At 53.0% G+C, this 20,230-nt stretch overlaps 1 protein-coding gene across 3 annotated transcripts in view; it reads left to right on the plus strand.

Annotated features, from left to right (window-relative positions):
* KCTD15 (potassium channel tetramerization domain containing 15) overlaps positions 1-12,053 on the plus strand; it is a 14,586-nt gene extending 2,533 nt beyond the window's left edge. For 2 of the 3 annotated variants that reach the window (XM_015600209.2, XM_006926789.3), the window contains exons 3-6: positions 674-766; positions 1,403-1,578; positions 6,674-6,818; positions 9,457-10,054. In XM_015600209.2, the coding sequence (XP_015455695.1) occupies positions 701-766; positions 1,403-1,578; positions 6,674-6,818; positions 9,457-9,933 (864 nt within the window). In that variant the 5' untranslated portion in view covers positions 674-700 and the 3' untranslated portion in view covers positions 9,934-10,054. Of the gene's footprint in view, positions 1-673; positions 767-1,402; positions 1,579-6,673; positions 6,819-9,456; positions 10,055-10,888 lie in introns of those variants that run through there. The other variant, XM_015600210.2, reaches the window with a different exon arrangement.
* Positions 12,054-20,230: the final 8,177 nt, after the last annotated feature.

Genomic DNA, 20,230 nt, shown 5'->3' on the forward strand with positions numbered 1-20,230 from the left:
AGTGCCCTGGGGTGGCTTCTAGATACTGAGGGACAGTCTTTTTTGGGTGGACTGTGGAGCAGAGGAAAGGCACTAAGTCTGCGGAGAGGAGCAGGAGATAGGGTTCATTTGCTGTACGGTCGTCGGGTTCCTTCTGGCCAGCTCTCTCATGCCTTGAGGGTGTGATCCCGAGGGGGGCTGATATACATTAGGCTCAGACAAGACTATTCTGGAGGTCTGAGAGGTCCTGGGCTCCCTAGCCCTTGGAGGGTAGGGGATCATTCCCGAGCAGCGGTTTACAGGGTTCTCTGCCGATGCAAGAGGAGACACGCTTGGTAACATGGCTCTAAACCAAAATACCAGGAAAATCAGATTTGTTCTGAAACATTTTGGGGCAATTATGGTGAGCATATGTTTCAGTATTGTCATTAGCTGAATTAGCAGACATGGAGCTGCCCAGAAAACACGAGTGAGTGTGTGTGTAAGTAATTTGCTATGGCCCAGAGGCGCGCTTTGGGGTATGGGGACAGCAGAGAGGTGGGTGGAATCTGGAGAATGCTGTGTGGTATGGCATGGGGTCCTAGAGAGCATGTGCTGAAAGGGCGATTATAAGCGTCTTTGACTCCATGGGATACACAGCGCCCGTGACTACCGAGGAGTAAGCCCTCTCTGATTTGTCGGTACTTTCCCACAGATACTCCGGGCAGCGATGGAAGCCTAGATGCCTCACCGCAAGGAGTGGCCGAGCGGGTCCTCGCTTCACGCCCAAGGCAGCGCCGGCACCGCGGTGAGAGCCAGCAGGGCGGGCTGGTCAGTGGCCGGTGGCCACTTCTTTGCCCTCTTCTTGAGCGCCTGCTCCCGGGCTGACCTGCCTGCCCATCCTGGCAGCTGCGGCATTCGAGAGATGGCTGTTGACTGGCTGTACGATTATGTATTTTTTGAAACAAAAATGCTCTTAATTTGATGTGAAATTTACTACATGTATAAAACTCAGCGCCTTAGGTGCTGAGGAAGTCACTAATTTAGAGGTGTCTCGTTACTGAGACAAACTTGCAAAAACCCCTGAATCCCAATTCACAAATTGGTGATTCGTTTGTCAGGGGATATTTCACATCTAACACATAAGCCCGCGACCTTTAATTAGAATTTTGCAGTTTGTTTTATGCCCCTGGAGGCTGACACCTTGAAAATTTTTTTTCTTGATTTCTTATTGCTAATAAGCATCTTTCTTTTTCCCTCTGGTACTTTGAAGAAAATGATGCAAATACACTTAATTACAGTGGTGGCCATAATTTGTCAGCTGAATATGTGATCAGGCACCGGCTCAAGTGATCTGATTAGATCTGTGATCACAGTGGCAATAAAGGGAGTGCACAGCTCTGTGGTGGAGAAACTCTTGATTCTGCCTTATTTCCATCTGCAGGAGGGAGGAAGCATGTCACGGTTGTCTCTCACCCGGTCACCCGTGTCTCCCCTGGCTGCCCAGGGGATCCCACTACCAGCCCAGCTTACCAAGTCCAACGCGCCTGTGCACATCGACGTGGGTGGCCACATGTACACCAGCAGCCTGGCCACGCTCACCAAGTACCCCGACTCCAGGTAAGAGCTGAGCCTCTTGTCACACCAGGCTTGCAGCGGTGACCGGCAGCATCTGCAGGCTGCCACCGATGGAGCCTTTCTCCTCTGCCAGCCAACAGGCAGGGCTCTCCAGGGCCCGCTCACGCACAGAGATTCAGAGAACTAGGGTTTGGGAGTCCAAGTCTGTATTTGGAAGGCTGCTTTACACAGAGACTTGTGACCATGAGCTGGCAGCATGGGGAGTGCTAGATGTGGGTAGAGCTTCTGACCCACTGGCAGAAGCCACTTATGCAGGCCAGGAGCTGACTGGGTAATCTCACGTACCTTCAAGTTCCTCTTGAGTAGGACCCTGGCCTGGCCTTTGCAGAGGATCATTTGTGAGCCATGCTGTGTACTTCTGAGGGTTGTGTGGGAGAGAAGTATTTAATCCTACTTATGATTCTCCCCCTTGGGAAAGCGCATAAAGGGAGGGAGGAGGGGAAGCTGCAGTTTGCCATCTTTGCCTGTTGGGGTGGCCACTGCCAGACCCTGAGGGCTAGCAGCAGGCTCCCTTGAAGTGAGGGAGGGTTGCAGTGACTGCTGGAATTCCCGGATGTGCGGGGCTATCCAGGCCTGTGGAGAAGCATGAGCCTCATATCCCCATCTGCACATAAAATGTAACTGACCAGGACCCACCCAACCTGGCGCTGGCTTCTGTGCTGAGCTCCCTGTGGGCCCGTCTGCAGGAGGCCTTGCGCCCTGCCAACTCTTCTGCTCTTGCCTCTTGGCGTTTCCCGCCAGAGGCGACCTGGTTTCCTGCTGGCACAGCAGTAAGGTTGACCAGAGCTGGGCTGGATCTCTGTGAGCCTCTCCAGGAGGGGATGTGGTGTGCTGCTTGCCGAGCGAGCAATGGCTTGCTCCTGGCACAGCGAGGTGGCCACTGCTGATGGCTGAGCAGCGGGAGGGCCAAAGCTGCCGGCATCACCCCCGTTTTATACATTTAAAATAGCAAGAGGAGTTAATTAATCCCCCAGACACCGAGGGATCATCTCGGGGATGCTTTCTTGTCAGACTGCCTCGTTGCCAGTGCGTTGCTCAGAGTGCAGAGGATTCCTCGTGCAGGGAGGCGGCTGCTTCGCAGAGCCGGTGGGCGGCTTGGCTGGAGCCCGTCATGGAGGCTGGGGTGCTCCCTCAAGGAGGGAACGTTGAGGTGGACGCAGTGTCCAGTTCAGAGTCTGGGGGACAGATGGCGGTTTAGGCTTCATTTCCTTGGCCCAACAGAGGCTTGGCCTGGGGCACTTGTGAACTTGGGCCTTTTGTGGTGGCGGTGGGTCGGGGTGGGGGTGAGGGAGGCAGCATCCATGAGGCCACGTCAGCAGTGTCAGCCTGTGCGCTAGTTTGCAGAGCCCTGTTTTGGATAGGAGATGGATTCAGCTTATTTAATTTCAATTTTTTCCTCTATGGCATTCCCGAATTGTTTGAGATAGATCACCCCTTAATCGGTTGACAACATTTGTGAGTGAAATTCATAAAACCCTTTCCCACAGCCTCTGTGAAGAGAGTTTCCTGAAATCAGACACTTGCTTTTCTGGAGCAATCGCAGCCCTAGCCGGCAGGGGTGGCCTCCTTGTCTTGTCTCCAGGCTGCTGCCTGGGAGCAGTGAGGGCAGGGGGTGGTCCTCCCCCCAGACCCACAGTGCAGCTCAACCACACCCATCCCGCTGGAGAGCTGAGGCCCCGTGGCCCTGCAGCCAGCAGGATGTGCCCAGAGCAGGTAGCAGTCTGCATTCTTCCTGAGGCTGGGGCTCCAGATGAATCTGCTCTTCCGCCTGGATGGCTTCTGGCTTGCGGGAGACCTGCTCCACTGGCCTGAAGCTTTGGCCTAAGAGGCCAGGGACTGGTGTGATCTGTAGGACAGACAGGGAACAGGGGGTTGGACCAGGCCTGAAAAGTAGGTTGGACAGCTGTACTGGCAAGGGCCCCTCAGATCTCTCATCTTTCTTCGAGTGAATCATTAAAGTTAAAAAAACTGTTTGTCACCAATTTTGGAAACCAAGAGTTGTCCCTTACCCCATGTCATTTTGTGAGTCACCTGGAGACGGAGAATTAAAGTGCTGAAGTCCCCTAGGGTGTTTCTGGACGTAGATCAGCAAAGTCCCACCCTGGGCAGTGCTGTGACACCAGAGCCTCGTGCTCCAGGCCCTCGGGTTTCCGTGCCCACAGAACTGTGCCTGGGCTTCATGTTCTGGGCTGGTATGGGGACTCCTACACAAGGAACAGGTGCCACTGCTGGTCAGCCCAAGGACAGCTCGCAGTCACTGCCCAGAGATGGCCGCCTGAGGCGCGAGGGGACCCCCTGGGGCTGACACCTCACGCGTTCCCGCCCACCGGATGTAGTTGAGCTGCTGCCGTTGCAGCCTCCCTCCCGCGTCCATCCTGGCCGTGGGAAGCAACAGACTGAGATGGCCAAGAGCTTTAAAACTAATAAAACTTTCCACTGAAACATTGAGGAAATTGGAGTCAAAGGTTAAAAAGAAAAAAAGAGCCCTGTCAGCTGGGGTCGGAACTGACCAGACTATCCTATGGTGAACTTCTGAATTTGGTACCCCAAACCCCAAAACCTCCCTGGGGCAGAAGCTGACTCCGTATGTGTCTCTGGGGCTCCTCTGCGGTGACTGACCTAATCTTTCCTCACCCTGCTCACATCCTTGGTAGCCTCAGACTCCCAAGGGCATGAAAGGCCTTGGTCCTGTGAAGATATAAACTGAACCGTGGAAGATCTAGAACCAGAATCTGAAATAAGGCAGATTGAGAACCTTCTAGCCTTGGACGAATAAGGCAACCTAGAACCCAGCCAGCTCTGGAATGTGGGTGGATCAGGAGTACTGTAGACGGACAGGATGGTCTGGAGCCTCAGCCAGCCCTGACATCAAAGGGATTTGCAAGGCAGCCAAACCTACAGCATTGCTTGCTGCACACAGTGTTTGAGCTTAACCAGGAAGGGTGGAGGAAGTTCCACAGGGAGGCTGAGGCTTCAGACTTGCTGGCTCACCTGTGGATGTAGATTTTTACTTCCTTCTGCAGATGCCATGTTGGGGTCCTGGGCTCTCTGCTGGTGACTGCCCATGGCACCTGGCAGCCTTGCTCAGTCTCATCTGTCTCCAGGGATGCTGGGCGGCCCTCAATTTGATGTTTGAATGGCCAGTTCTTGGGTTTTGACAGCTGTACTAGGCCATGGAGCCCACAAGACTTTCCAGGAGAGCTGTGTCCTCCAGTACCATTGTCACCAGGCCTGGGGTAGAGATGGGGGGCTTGGTAAGGCTCGATGGTCTGTGAAGCCCTGAGATGAATATATCTGGTGACTGCAGCACTGGTCCCACAGGCTCGAGCCTCTCCACACCTCTCACCATAGGCTTTGGCCTGCTTACGCCCATCCATGAGGCATCCTTGCCCTTTTATACAGCCCCAGTGGGATGGGATGGGCCATGTCCCCAGAGTGAGAACAAGTGACTTCATGGCTACTCTACATGTGGGCAGACCCTCATGGCCGATGCCTGAGTGTGCCAGGCCACCAGAGTGGAGAACGGTGTGAATGACAGGCCCTGAGAGAGGCTTTGAGCTCTAACCCCTCAGCAGCACAGCTCACGTGCACAATGGCAGGGGTGGGGCAGGGCCTCAGGGGCAGTGACCTGGAGTAGACAGAGGACTGGGCTGCTGGGGGACAGGGCAAATCCCTGGAAGGTGCATGAAGGTGCAGGCAGAGAGTGAGGGGGCTCGTGCAGGCTGGGCTGGAAGTCTTGGGTCTCAGGTTGGAGCTGTGCCGACAAGCTGCCGCCTTGGTGGGGTCTAGCTGTGGACAAGTGTGTGGCCCTGCCTCCCGAAGGATGTCTAGAGATGCTGTCACTGGGAAGACCTTGCCAACCTCCCTCCTGTTTCTGACTGTCCTCACCCCTCTTTGTGGCTCCCAAATGTCCACAGCTGGGCCTGGAGTCTGCAGGGGAAGTGAGCCAAACCAGAGCCTGCTGCCCTGGACACCGGGCAGACTGAAGCCCTGACTCTGAGGCCCGACTCCCTGTCCCTGGTGTGGGGACTGGCCTCGGGAGCTCCCCAAGGGCTTCCTGCAGGGCCTATATTTCCGTCAGAACCACTGTCCTTCAAAGGACAGGGTGCTGGGACATATCTCCCCTCCCAGACCTCTCCCAGATATGCACATCCTTGTGCATTGTGGTGCATGCACCTGCACTGCTTCTGTGTTCACACTGGTGTGTGTGTACATGTGTGTACTGTGGCGTGTGTGCACCATGGCACGCATGCACGCATGCACGTATGCAGAAACTTCTGCCTGTCTCACACATCCTTGTGCATTGTGGTGCATGCACCCGCACTGCTTCTGTGTTCACACTGGTGTGTGTGCACTTGTGTGTACTGTGGTGTGTGTGCACCATGGCACGCATGCACGTATGCAGAAACTTCTGCCTGTCTCAGATCTCCCCTAAGGCTCCCCGAGCAAATGTTTGTGGCTTATCTGTGAGTCTGTCACATGTACATAGCTGTGTCTTTGGTTGCTTTGTGTTGGCTGTTGTGTCCTTTCCCTGGATGTGTCTGGGTCTGCCTGTGATGTGTGTGTTGCAAGGGAGTGGACCATGTGACTCTGCCTGTTGCCCAGGTGTGTCATGTCAGATGCTCATGCATGTGGGTTGGGTAAGGTGGATGTGTGGGACCCAACACTGTCTTCACTGGTTTACATGTGTTCACTGGGTATGTGGCTGAGGCCGGGTGTCTGATGGTCAGTGGGAGTTTTCTGTGTGAGTCTATCTGGCAAGGCTTGGGGGAGAGGGCAAGGAGTCTGTTTCCATGTCTTGCTGTAGTTTTCCAGGACTGTAATGTGTCGGCGGGTGGGTGTGTCTCTCTCTGACTGTGGCTCATGAGTGTAGATAGTGTGTGTGGCATCTGCTGCTTGCCATGCTGGTGTCCTGCCTGGTTTCCTCTGGTGTGTGCAGACATCTGCCAGGCCTGGCACAGTCCTGGAGTCAGGGTGTAAGGCCCCTTACCCCTCGGGTAGGGAGGGCCCTAAGCAGTGGGGCAAGGCAGGTGGACTTGGCCCTTTCTTCAGACATCCCGCCCTCCATCTCTCCCAGAATAAGTCGTCTCTTCAATGGCACTGAGCCCATCGTCCTGGACAGTTTGAAGCAACATTATTTCATCGACCGGGATGGGGAGATTTTCCGCTATGTCCTGAGCTTCCTGCGGACGTCAAAACTGCTGCTCCCAGATGACTTCAAGGTAAGTCCCCAGCCGGTGGCTCCCTTGCACTGCCTGTGCAGTGGCGTTACACAGGGGACGCTGTGACTTAATAAATGGACCCACGGTCGTCATGGTAACCATAAAAAGTTAAGCAGTGAAGCCAAGGGCTAAATCAGTTTTTCTAAACTAATTTTGTTTTCTCACATTTTTAGCTTATTTATCAGGGTGTAACAACAATTAAGCAGCAGCAGCGGCACTTACCCTGGTTTCATGTTGGTCATGTTGAGGGACTGTCGTGTGCTGGAGCTACAGGAGTTAGAGGCTCTTAGCCCTGTTCCTTGCTGGCGGTTTGCAAGGGAAAGTCCAGATCCACACCAAACACCCTGTAAATAAGAGGCGACCCCCAGGTCTTGGGGCAGACCTGTCCAGGTTCCGAGAGTCTTGCCCTCTGTGGTACCAGGGACCCTGGAGGAAGGGAGCTCAGGCCTGGACTACCGGGCTCACACCAAGAAATGTCCGTCTGTCCGTCCTTCCTTCCTTCCTCCCTCCCTCCCTCCCTTCCTCCCTCCCTCCCTTCCTCCCTCTCTCTTTTTCTTTGTTTGTTTGTTTGTTTGTCTCTCTCTCTCTCTCTTCCTTTTTTTCCTGAAGACATTCAACAACTTTAATTTCTAAGTTATAAATTCTTTCTTTCTCTTTTCTTCTCCCTCCCTCCCTTCCTTTTTTCTTTCCTTCCTTCCTTCCTTCCTTCCTTCCTTCCTTCCTCCCTCCCTCCCTCCTTCCCTCCCTCCATTCCTTTCTTCTTTTCCTTCCTTCCTTCCAGCAGCCAAAGGACCAGTGGCCCTGGGGCTCTTTTGTCCCCCATCCAGCCGAGTAACTGGATGCCCACAACTCAGCTCAGGCTGAAAACACAGTGAAACAAGGCAGATGTGGGTCCTGTCTCCATAGCACTTATGGTCTGGTGGGAAGACAGATGTAGAACAAAAGCCACTTGAATTCCATGGAGGCAGATGCTTCAGAGAAGTAGAGAACATTGTGGGAGCGACTGTGGGGAGCGTGGCGGCTGGGGAAGGAGAGGGTGTTTCCCTGGGTGGTGAAGGAAGGAGGGGGTGCAGACAGGTGGTGAGGAGGCTGGGTGGCAAGGATCGGTACCTTCCAGAACTTAAGAGAAGGCGTCAGCTTGAAGCTGTATGAATTGGGAGGGGCAAGGCAGGAAGGGAGGCTGCTGGTTGACGTCAGGACCTTGGCGGCTCGCTCAACAGTTGGCATTTCACCCTGAATGCAGTGGATAGGTCGTGAGTCGGGGAATGACAGTCAGATCTGTAAATTGATCATCCCAGCTATTGTATGGAGAAGGATGTGGGAATGGTGGGGGATGGGGGTGGGCGCAAGAGGCCAAGGGAGGTTTTTTGAAGGCTTTGGACCAGGGTGGTGGCAGTGAAGATGGGTCAAGGTGGCAGGTTACCCTTATATTCAGGCAAAGGACACAAAGGACCACGGATGTGGATTGGTGGCAGTCGGGGGCTCTTCATGGTGTCTCCTGGCCTTCGGCTTCTGTCTGAGTGGATGTGTTCAGCCCCAGGGATGGAACAGGCTGGGGGGATTGTGGCACTCGACTCCCGTGTGGAATTGCTGGTGAGGTGTTGGGTGCAGATATTGAAAGATGTGGGGGTTGTTTGGTGTGCGGATATCACTTAGGGAGCCAATGAGAGCAGAGGCCCCAAGTCAAGCCCCGAGGAACCCCTGTGGAGGGGCAGGATGAGTCCCTGACAGGCAAGAGGCCTCCCTTGGGCAGTTCCACAGGCTGAGGCCAGCAGGCAGGAGGCGGACCCTGCTCTGGGGTTGGGCTTCCTTGCCTCGCCCCCAGGGGTCCTTAGGCTTACCAACCAACCAGCCAGCTGATCTTGAGCTGAGCCCCAGTGAGTAGCATGAGGCACGGGTCCTTGGCTATGCAGGGCTGGGGCGGGTATGGTGAGCATGTGTTTTAGAGACAGTTGGTGTGAGCCCATCTAGCCTGGGAGAAGGCTGCCTGCCTGGCGAGAGATGAGCTCCCCACCCCAGACCCCTCCCTGTACAGCCTGCTGGGGCAGGGACCAGCCAGACACTTGGCAGATCTTGTTGTCCTTTAAAATTCTCATCCCTTCTCTGAGTTGGGTGTCTACATCCATTTTACAGAAGAGGAAACTGAGGCTCAGAGGTCAGTTACTGATGATCAGAGGCCTCAGAGCTGGTAGATGAAGATGCGGAAAATCCAGCCTAGGCAGGTGTGTGTGTTTTGCCTCCGTGCTGGGCTGTGTGTTTCTCTGGGGCAGATGAGACTCCTGTCTGGGATTCTGAGAAGGCAGCAGATCCGCAGGCATAGACACAGCCTCAGGCTCCTCTGGTCTAGCCTTCTGGTCTTTCCAGAGGCTTCTCTCTGCTCCAGAGGGATGATGCCTCTGACGCCTCCCTGAGTTCTTGGGGCCAGGTGGAAGGGCACAGGGCGTCTGGCGCCCTTGTGCTTCCACACACAATCGCTCGAGCCTCGTTTTCCGCATCTGTACAGTGGGTACAACTGTTCCAGTCCACACTGTGCGAGGTGGCGGGTGTCACAGTCCTGTGGACTAGTGAGAGGAGGCCCTCTTGGAGTTGGAAAGGGCAGCCCCCCACCGCTCCCCACCCTGTCTGCACATGTCCGCAGGACTTCAGCCTGCTGTACGAGGAGGCAAGGTACTACCAGCTGCAGCCCATGGTGCGCGAGCTGGAGCGCTGGCAGCAGGAGCAGGAGCAGCGGCGCCGCAGCCGGGCCTGCGACTGCCTGGTGGTGCGGGTCACGCCAGACCTGGGTGAGCGGATTGCGCTCAGCGGTGAGAAGGCCCTCATCGAGGAGATCTTCCCCGAGACCGGGGATGTCATGTGCAACTCCGTCAATGCCGGCTGGAACCAGGACCCCACGCATGTCATTCGCTTCCCGCTCAATGGCTACTGCCGGCTCAACTCGGTGCAGGTGAGGGCTGCGCCGGCCCCACCCACCTCACCCCTGCCTCCCCAAAGCCCTCCGGCACAGGAGAGATGGAGGGAGGCGCAGTCCCTGAAATGGCAAAGCCCTCTGTGCCATCTCACAGAAAAAGCAACAATGTGTCGATGCATAATTTATATCCTGCTCATAATTAAATGATGGCGCCTGGGGGATGGACTTAAAAAAATTGATCTGTGCTCTTTTTTTTTTTTTTTTTTCCCCAAAAGGATGTTCTATAAAAATTGTCCAGAGTACTTTCAACAAAGCGTGCTTCATTTGACACCCAGAGTCAGAGTTTGGATTCAAATTAAACCCAGGCAACAGGAGCCGTAGGTCAGAGGCTGAGAGTGGAGGTGGTCTGCAACCCCTTCCTCACCCTGCTGACCTGGGCCACTGTCCCAAACAGTTGCCCAGAGTGTTTCTGGAGAGGCTTTCCATAGATGGCGTGAGAGCTGGAAGCCCAGGATGGAATGGGGCCTATTTTCCACCAGCTCTTCCAGACCCAAGAGCAGACTCCTATTTCAAGCTTGGGGCAGAAAGAGTGACTTTGTGGGGGAAATCCTCCCCAACCCCCACCCATGCATACATTCCACAGGCTGTCAGTGAGAACTGGCTAGTTGCAGGACATAGGTGTCAGACGGTGACCAGACCCCAACGGCAGACTCGGACAGAGAGGACTCTTCCTCTTGACCCCAGCTCCCTTGAGCTGATGAGCCCCCAGGCTTCAAACCATCTGGGACTCGCAGCTTAGGGAAGCAGGTGGCTGCCCAGAGGCTGGGGGCAGGGTCTCTTTATTATTGAGGAGGGGCCCTGGGACCACACTTCGGGAGAGAGTGGGGTAGGTTACATCCTGGAGAAGAGATGAGGGACCCAAAGTCTCTGTGTCCCTGAATCAAGGCTATGGACCCCTGAGGCATCAGTGTGGGGTAGCCCACTGAGGCTTAGTCACTCAAGGGCCCTCGGGCCAGGCTGCTTCTGTCCCTCCTGTGTTTGCCCAACTGGGATCTCTGTAATCTTAACAAGAGGAAGGTAGCTTGCGCTCGCTACCTCCCACCAGGCCACGCCAGGCAGACTTGTAGCTGGGCACTCCTGACCCCTCTTTCTTCCCCGGCAGGTCCTGGAGAGGCTGTTCCAGAGGGGTTTCAGCATGGCCGCATCCTGCGGGGGTGGTGTGGACTCCTCCCAGTTCAGCGAGTATGTGCTTTGCCGGGAGGAGAGGCGGCCGCAGCCCACCCCCACCGCTGTCCGGATAAAGCAGGAACCCCTGGACTAGGCCCTGCCTCAGTGCGCACCTGAGGCCTCTTGGCCCTGGGGACAGCCCAGGGACCTGGAAACAGTGCTGGGGAGTTCTGCCTATACCTGCTTAGCGGTAGGACTAAGGGTGGGGCTAGAGGATCCAAAGCTACCCCAGGGAGCCCCAGGTGTCATGGCAACAGAATGTGGGGTGCTAGAGGCATGCCTGCTGAAGGACTGTTGATGTGACCCAAAGGTGCCTCAGTGGGAACTCTGCCGCCAGTTCCCCAGCCCCCTTGGCTCCCCAGCCCGACACACATCCTTTGAGGCTCCAGGACCTGCCGCAGTGGGGTCAGCACAGGCCTCCCCAGCCCACGGCAGAGAAGCGCTTCATCCTTCTCCACGTGTGGCAGACTCCAGTGGGTCTCCTTGCGTCAGAAATGGCTTATTTTTCTACAGTATTTAAGACAGAAATAACTGTAACTGCACAAGCCAGAGAGGAGGACAAGGACCAACACTTCTTTATCTGGTGCTCCGTTCTCAGATGCGTGGCATGCAGGAATGTTGGAAGAGCTGCCGGGCACTCCAGCCCAGGTGCCCACAGAATGGGGCTTGGATACTTGTGGTCCCTGCTCTAGGGACTGAGGTAGGGAGGGTAGTGCTGTAGGAGCCGAAGCAGGGCCCCCTGGGGGCAGGGCTGCTGGGAGGAGGGTATGAGGGACAGATGACTGTGGAACCATCTGAAACCCTGACTTTTGCTGCCACCTGGGGCACAGGCCACACACTAGGTGGGTCACCTGACCTCCTAATGCCCAGGGGCTTCCAGTCCTGTTTGTATGTCCTCACACCTGGGATCCCAGAGGAATCTTTCCCCATCCAGACCAGCCACAGGGCCACATGGCATCCTTACCTCAGGAATGGGCCCCATGGTGAAGGGCCCATCTGTCAGCAGCATCCTCTGGGTCCCCGCCTCAGGAAGCCGTCCTCAGCTCTGATTTTCCCATACTAATATGCACACTGAATTTTAATTAAACTTGTTATACTGGCCTGCCAGTTGGAAGTGATTCTAATAAGGATTGGCCCCAAGGGGTCCTCATAGACCGGCTGCCTCCCTGAAGATAGGCCCAAAGACGGACACCCCGGCCATGTCATGCTTGCCCAAGCTGGCTCTTCCCCAGGTGGATAACCTGCAGACAAATGCTTTGTGGGTAGGGTGCCTGACTGGTACTGCCCTGCATACAATGCCTGTAGACTTGTATATGACTCCTTTAATATTGTAAAGATGCTGATGTACAATTGTCGTGTTTGTGTAAACACATTACGTTCCTGGTTTATGCCATAAACGATGCTATAAAGCAAAAGACTGAGGCTCTGTCCCATGCAGAAGCAGCAGTGGGTTCCTGCATTGGATGTTGTGCAGGAGGCTTGGGGGTGGGAGTCCTCCCTCTGTTCCTTCAGTTCAGATAGAGGAAGAACCCCCAGCGCTAGCTGGGGGAGGGACAGGGTCCCGAGCTGGCCATTATTTATTGTATTTGGGTGTTTCCTTGCCGTTGTCCCTTTCCCCTCGGGGCAGCACAGATTCTGAATTCTTATCACAGCCCCTAACCAGATGTGAACCAGGGGAAGGCAGACAAGGTGTTGGTGGGCTTTTGAACCTAGTTTTAAGTGTTTGAGGTTTTCCCTCTCTCTGGCTTTTGGTTGAGGTTGATGTCCTCTTTAGAGCCCCACAGAGCTGTAGGAGAAGGTTACAGTCCACAGCTCAGGTCAGCCAGGGGACATGCAGCCCCCGGCATGAAAAGGGCAGATCACCCAAGCACAGCACAAGACCTCAGTGCAATCTCTTGAGGGTATTCATGTAGGCCTCCAATTTTAATGAGACTTTTTGTATTTTTCCTCAAAGCCCTTATGTTCTAACCCATAAGGACCCTTTTACATGCCCAGTAAGGGCCACCAGCCTCAACCTGCCTGGAGGATGAGAGCACAGCCGCTTCCTGTCTGAGGTTGCAAAGCAGACGCCATCCCACTGTACAATCTAATTTGCTGGACGGATTTGCTAGCCTTCTCCTTTGCTTAGCAACGCGCCTCCAGTTGGCACATCTGCATTTTGGCATCTGAGGTTCACATCTGAGAGGAGGAGAAAGTGTTGTATTTATTAGAAAGGAAATCTTGTGAAAACAGCTCAGTGCCACGTGTGTTCATGGATTTTTCTGGTACGAGAGCCAGCAGGATTACTGATTGGTGGAGATTCCCTAACATTTTTAAGCAAACTAGTTTGAGTAAACCATTGTGCTTGAAAAAAAAAAAAAGTACCTTTCTGAATGTTACTCTTAATTTATTTCTTTTTTACTAAGTCGTAAAATCAGGAAGTACAATTTTACATAAACTGGGGAATTTCTGAATTTGTAAAGAAATGCCACGCTCTCATAGAAATGGTAAAATTCTAATATACATAGTCCCCATAAACAATAAGTACAAATTATCAATTCCTTTAAAACATTTACATACTTCCTGGAATGAATATATTACAAATAATCTTTTGATGGAATACCAGCAGTATAAATGTTACTTCTGCTCTTTGTAAACCTCAAAACTAATTATTTTTTATTATAAGCAACTGGAAGGAGAGCTGTTGCAACACCTGCCTTTTTCCTACCAAACTTCTGCCAGAGCAGGAGAATTTGGCAAAGCCACAGCAGGCGGCTTCTGCCACTGTCCTACTCACATGGGGCTCCAAAGCCAGGTCACAACACTAAGAATATCTTTTAAAAAGTGTTTGTTTTTTTTTTTTTTAAAGCTACCACTTGACTGTGTTCCTTAGGTAAATAAAGGATATTTTATAAATTACACACACAGATTTAGTGCTTTGTTTCTAATCCACTGAGGCAGCCACAAGAAGGTACTCTGGCTTGGATGATGGTTGAGCCACCATTCGTCATACTTGGGACTTGACCACTGAATAGGACATTGAGTAGCCCAAGTCCCCAGTACTTAACTTTCCCATTCTGAGGAGCTGCTATGGACAGCTGGGCCCTAAACACCTGCATGGCCCCCAGGTGCCTCGCATGCACCCTGCTGGCAGACCTGGGATCAAGGGTGGTGCAGGCATGGCTTCCGGACTTCCTCGCCTCTTCTGAACTCAACCCCAGATTCATGTGTTTAGGGTGCACTGGGCCTTTTCCACTGTATTGATTTTACATGTGTGTGTGTATGAACCAAGCCACTAGTACATTCGAAATGGGCAAAGCACAAATGTGAGAAGTGGGGATGCAATTTCCACTGAGCCTTTGATCAAGAGAAGACTGTATTGGCTGAGCCCAGCAGAGTCTAATGAGCACAGGGTTGGGGGACTACCCTCCTCCCTAACCAGGAGGCAGACCTGCTGAGATGGTCTCATCCCAATGGGCCCTGTCCTCCCTTCTGACTCTGTAGACAGGAAAACAGCTGCAGTGGCTCTGGAGGACACTCTAGAACACAGAAAGTTAGCATTTCTCCTAAGTGGGTGACAAGGTGGAACATGCAAAAACGGGGGCTGCCAGTTCGAGGTGGACTGCTTGGTTCAACCCAGTGGGGACCTCTAGACAGAGCTGGAGGGACAACAGTTGTCCAGATAGGGCACCTGCTAGCCTTGAGCTTGACACCTGGGCTGATCTGGAGTGTTGGAATTGTGATGTCACAGTTTGATGGTGATTGGGGCACGTAAGGTAGCCCTTTCTGGACCAAGAGGAAATAAAATATAATTGTGGCTAAGGACAGCGTTCCTGCCAGGAGCAAGACTAGTAGTACTTTTCTCTCCGAAGCATCAGAATTTTCTTAAGTGACCTAGATGGAACACAACCCCAGTGAGTGTTGAGGGCAGAAAGGAGGGCTGACCAGGGACTTCCTGTGGACCTCATAGCCCTCGCCTCAGTCCCTGCCCTCACATTCTCGGTAAGTCCAGGGGCATTTCTCTGAGCTTTTAGTGGGAGGGGGAGCCCAGCCTCTGGACAGCTCCCACCCCTCACCCCTGAAGATCTCTGGGGCTCTCTTCCCCCAAGCCCCAGAGCTGGACATACAAGACACCTGCCTGACCCACGGTGAGCTCTCTAAACCTGAGAGCTGCAGGTAGAGTGATGGGCTCCCTCCTGGGGATGTGCATCCATGCATTGCTGTCATTGGTTGCTATTTAGCCACAGGGAAAGGCTGTTTCTAGTTCCACCCTCTTACTGTCAGTGGAAGACGTCTTGGACAGAATGTGTGCGATTTTAGGGTCATATAACTTTGACTTGATGTGGCTGTGGAGGCTTTGGACATCCATTATGAAAAGGGTCTCTGCTTACTGCAGAGATCCTTATTTTCCCAACCACCCGATGAGTGCTGTGGATTGATAGCAGCGTGTGCCAGCCTCTGCAGGTGCATGGAGAACAAGACAACCCATGTGGCTAAGACATGTTTATCCACAAGAATCATCTACTTGAAGCTCTGTAAAGTTATGTAAGGTAATTTTCCATATCATAGTTTTCAAGTTTGTCATGACATCAAACATGAATTACCCCCACTTCCTCGACTGGCACATAGGTAGGGCCAACAGCCTCCCAGGCCTCACTGTTGGCATCTCCACAACGAACCAGGTTTCTCTGAAATTCTACTGAGAAACCCAAGGAAAGAGGCCGGCATAGGCCCGAGGGAAACACAGATGTGAGGGCTGGAGGTCAGCTGCATTTGGATTTTTGTCTTTATTTCCATTACACAGAACAGCCAGTCCTGACAGACATCACCCAGCCTGGTGTCCGTGCTGGACAATGCTCTTCCTTGACCCAGAGCCATGGCTCCGGAATGATAACAGGTGGAGGACCTCTTCACACAGACATCGCAAACCCGTAGGAAGTCTTAAAGAGCAGGGGCGGGGCCAGGGCGGGGCCAGGGCGGGGCCAGGAAGACCCAGCCAAGCGCCTAGAGGATGCCTGCCCCGCTCCCAGGATCACACAAGACCCCTACGCCTCTGGTGCATCGCCTGCCACTGGCTAGAGCTGCTCCCGGGCCAAGGCTGCTGCTTGAAGCCCGTGTGTAGAATGTCACCAGAGCTTCCTCCTCTGTGTCCTGAACCCGGTCCAAGGCTCCCGAGGAAGCTGCGGTTTGGGGCGCACAGTCTGCATCGGCAGGGTGGGGCGGCAGCTCCCACTCCGGATGCGGGCCACGCCCTCTTGGACGCGAACACCCCCCCCTTATTTCCCCCGGGCTCAAAGACACACGCCTCGCCCTGCAGCCAAACAGCAGGCAGGCAGATTTGTACGAGTACGTACAAGGTCCTGGAATTCTCGCCCGGTTGCCACACAGTATTCGGAGCATAATTGGGGGAGGTTGTGCAACTGCCCTGCCCGAGAAGCTGGGCGTGCTGCGAGAGCTCTTCCAAGTTCTCATCACAGTCGTCCAGATAGCCTTGGGATAGATCCAGACGCCTTTGGGTGGCACTGATGGCCTCACTCCGACAGAGGGGCAGTCCCCCTGGGGAGCCGGCAGTCCCCCTGGGCAGCAGCAGCAGCAGTTGAAACAGCAACAGTGGCAACAGCCCTTCCTGGAAGTGCCCGGTGAGCACAGGGCCGCCCCCGAGGCCCCCAGACTGGACACACCCAACTCCCGAGGGAGGCATGTGGGAGTCCTTGGGGGAGGTTCCACCCAACTAAGGCAGGAGACCGACAGCTTCTTCCCCACCTCATGGGGCTTGTGCTTGGGCAGCTGGGCTGCATCTCGGTTCCACAAGAGCCCCCATGGGCGGGTCCATCCCAGGGGCCCAGTGAGTCACTTCCCCAGGCCCTGAGGCCTTAGTGGAAGGTGCCTCCCTCTCCGGCAAAGCCTCCTTTGTTCTCTTGCTGGCTTCACTTCACAACCCTTTTCTCCCCTTAGAGTTGCAAACTCAGGTCCTTTGCGGGGCACCAGCTGTGAGCAGGACAGAGGTGGGCAAATAGATACCACCTGGAAAATGGTCAGCTGCAGCTCGCTTTCTTGCTTCCTCTGTCCCCTGCCCTCCCAGGGCTCAGGCTCTTCCCCCTCCCCACACTCTGGGGAAAGCCCCCACTTCCCTGCACAGGTAGTGGGTGTGCAGCCTCAGGAGCACCAATCCTGGATGTACACCAGGAGGGAGAGTGGTTTGGATGTGCTCACCCTGGCTGGCACCACCCAGAGCTGCTGAATTGGCCCTTGACACTTCTCTTGCCTCAGGGAGAAGCTTCCTTGCTTGGCTCAGATGACTGCAGCATCATCACTCACTGTCTCCGTGCTCCCTCCCCTCAGCCTCACCCAATTCCCAAGCCCTGGAGGAGCCCAGCTGAAGTCCAGCCTGGGAAAATAATTTATAAAAGTGCCTTTAAATACAGCCTCTCATCCGCCTTCTCTCTCCTCCCCACCTTCCAGCCCCAGCTGGCCACATGGGAGGCTCACTGTCCTGGAACCTGCCCAGCTCCCAGGTAAGGTGAACCATCCTGTGCTAAAGGCAGCTGTCCACAGCAGGTCTTGTGGGTGGAGAACATCCGCCTTGTAGCCAACTGGGGCTCTTGCTTTGAAGTAGACTTAATTTCCAAAAACGTTGTATGCACAAAGATTTTGAAATTGTATTGATGACAGTAGAAAAAGAAAAATGCAAGGAAACACCAGTGTCCTAAAAACAGAGAAAAGATAAAGTCTACCGTGGAACATCATTTGCTGAAATGTATTTATCCATCCACAAATATGTATTGTCTATAGTCTGCCATGCACTTGCAGGGCCCGCTAGACAATAGAGGGGTTACTGGAGGTTAGAATCTCAGCCATGTCTACATACATCAGCTCACCAAATTCTTAAACCACACCCATGATGAAGGAGCAATGAAGTCTCATTTACACAGAAAAGGAAAGGTGTAAGGTCCCTCACCCACAAGAGCTATAAGAGCAGCCCCTACTGGCTCCAGACCCCGTACTTCTGCCATTAAAACGAAGACTATTATATTAGTTTCCTATTGCTGCTGTGACATATCACAAATTTAATGGCTTAAAAATACAAGTTTATGACCATACAGTTTTAGAAGTCAGAAGCTGAAATGGGTCTCACCAAGCTCAAATCAAGGCGTCAGCAGAATTTTATTCCTTTCTGGAGGATCTAGGGGAGATTGTTTCCTTGGCTTTTGCAACTTTTAGAGGCCGCCCATGTTCTTTGGCTTATGGCCCCTTCTTCCATTTTCGAAGCTAGCAGTATAGCATCTTTAAATCTCTGACTCTGACTTTTCTGGACTCATGATAACATTGGGCCCACCGGGATAATCCAGGATAATCTCCCTATTTTAAAATCACTTGATTAACCTTAATTGCATTTGCAACCTTAATCCCCCTTTGCCATGTAACCTAACATATTCACAGATTTCTAAATTTATAATGTGGACATATTGGGGGCATTATTCTGCCTTCCACAGCTGGGCAGCAACTTTATTTACTCAAAAAAAGACTTACTGAACACATGCTATATGCCAGCGCTAGTTTAGGTGCTGCTGAGGATACAGTAATGAATGAAGACAAAAATTCCTGACCTGTGGAGTTTATACTCCAGTGGAGGGAGATGGACAATAAACAAAATAAATTAGCAAAGTATATCATAGGTTAACTGGAGCTAAATGCTAAGGAAAAAAATAAAGCAGGGAAGGGGGAATATGCAGTGCATGTATTGCTATTTTGGTCAGTGTGTTGGACATCTACCATTTGCCCCTCTTTCCACCCTGTATCTGGTAGCTGACATCTGTGAACAGCATGAAGGGGCTCTTTTACCCTCTGGCTTCCTGCTGGGCATGGCTGATGGGAAGCACCTTCAGGAGTCTGGAGGGCGGAATGCAAGTGAGGTCAGCTTTCCTCGTTCCTCCTTCAAACGCCTCAGCCCCTATCAGGAGGCTTTTCCTACACCCAGCTCCAGGAATATCTTCCTTTCCTTGTTGCTTCAGGCCTAGGGATGGGAATGATGGCTGCCTTTATTAGTCCCTGAGGGGATTCATTGCCCCTTCTGGTCTCCTTATACCATGTTCACACTTTCATAAGTAGTACTTTAATAGCCTCTCCTCAGATTGTCCTAACTGGAAGTTGTCATCTGGAGGAAGGCCTAGCTGAGATGGTGTCATTTAGGTAAAACTCCAAAGAAAGTAGGATGGGAGACAGGCAAATACCTAGTAGAAAAGCATTTGGGGCACGGTGGCTGCAAGTGCAAAGGCTCTTTGGTAGATGCATGCATAATGTGTTTGAGAAACAGCTGGGGTGAGTAGGGAGTGGTGGGAGGTGAGGTCACGGGGCTACCTGGGATAGGATGGAAGTCAGGTCATGTAGGGCCTCTGAAGAAGGTGCTGCCAGTGCTCTGCCTATATCTACTCAGCACTCTCCCATTGGATGCACACAGACCCTATAGCTTCCTGCTGCCCCTGCAGCTCTCTGTCTGAGGGCCTTTGCTGGCCACAGGAGTATATCAGATCCTCAGCTGTGGGGAAGGCTAAGGAGTTAATGCCCCTGGGAGTAGCCTCAACCAATGTAGAACTGGTGAATAAATACTCGGGTGTCTTTCATTTGACAATTGTGAGGTGTGCTCTAGGCACTCTCCCAGAGGTCCCCAGGGAGGTTGAGCTCCAGTTGGTTGCTCACACCAATAACTCACTTAACACACCCTGTATTGGCATCCTTCCTTTCCCTGCCTCACTTACCTGTTTCCCCTTGCTCCCAGAAATCACCTCCCACATGAATGATTTATACTTAAGCCCTTGTCTTAACATCAGCTCCTGGAGCATCCCAACCTAAAATATCCTACTGGCTATTATCAGGACTTGGGCTTTTATGAAAGTGAGATGAACAGTCACTGCAGAGTGTCAAGCAGAGGACTGACATGGACTCAAGGGATAAAGGGGAGAGGCAGCGAGACCAGTGAGATGCTACTCTAATAGTGCAGAGGAGAGATGAAGGTGTCTTGGGGAAGGGTAGAAGCAGTGGAAGAGGTCAGAGGTGGTTAGATTCTGGATATCCTCTGCAGGAAGAGCCAATGTGATGCCTCCTCAGATGTAGGATATGAGAGCTAGTAAAGTGTCTAAAGTGATTTCAAGGTTTTTGGACTGAGCAAAGGTAGGATAGAGTTGCCTCTTACTGGATGAATAAGACTGTTGAGGGGAGAGCAAGATAAAGAAGTCTCAGGCTTGGACATGTTGAGTTGAGATGCTTGTTAGACATATGAATGAAAATTCTGAGCAGTGAG

Source organism: Pteropus alecto, unplaced genomic scaffold (assembly GCF_000325575.1).
Source record: "Pteropus alecto unplaced genomic scaffold, ASM32557v1 scaffold7, whole genome shotgun sequence".
Lineage (NCBI taxonomy): Eukaryota > Metazoa > Chordata > Mammalia > Chiroptera > Pteropodidae > Pteropus > Pteropus alecto.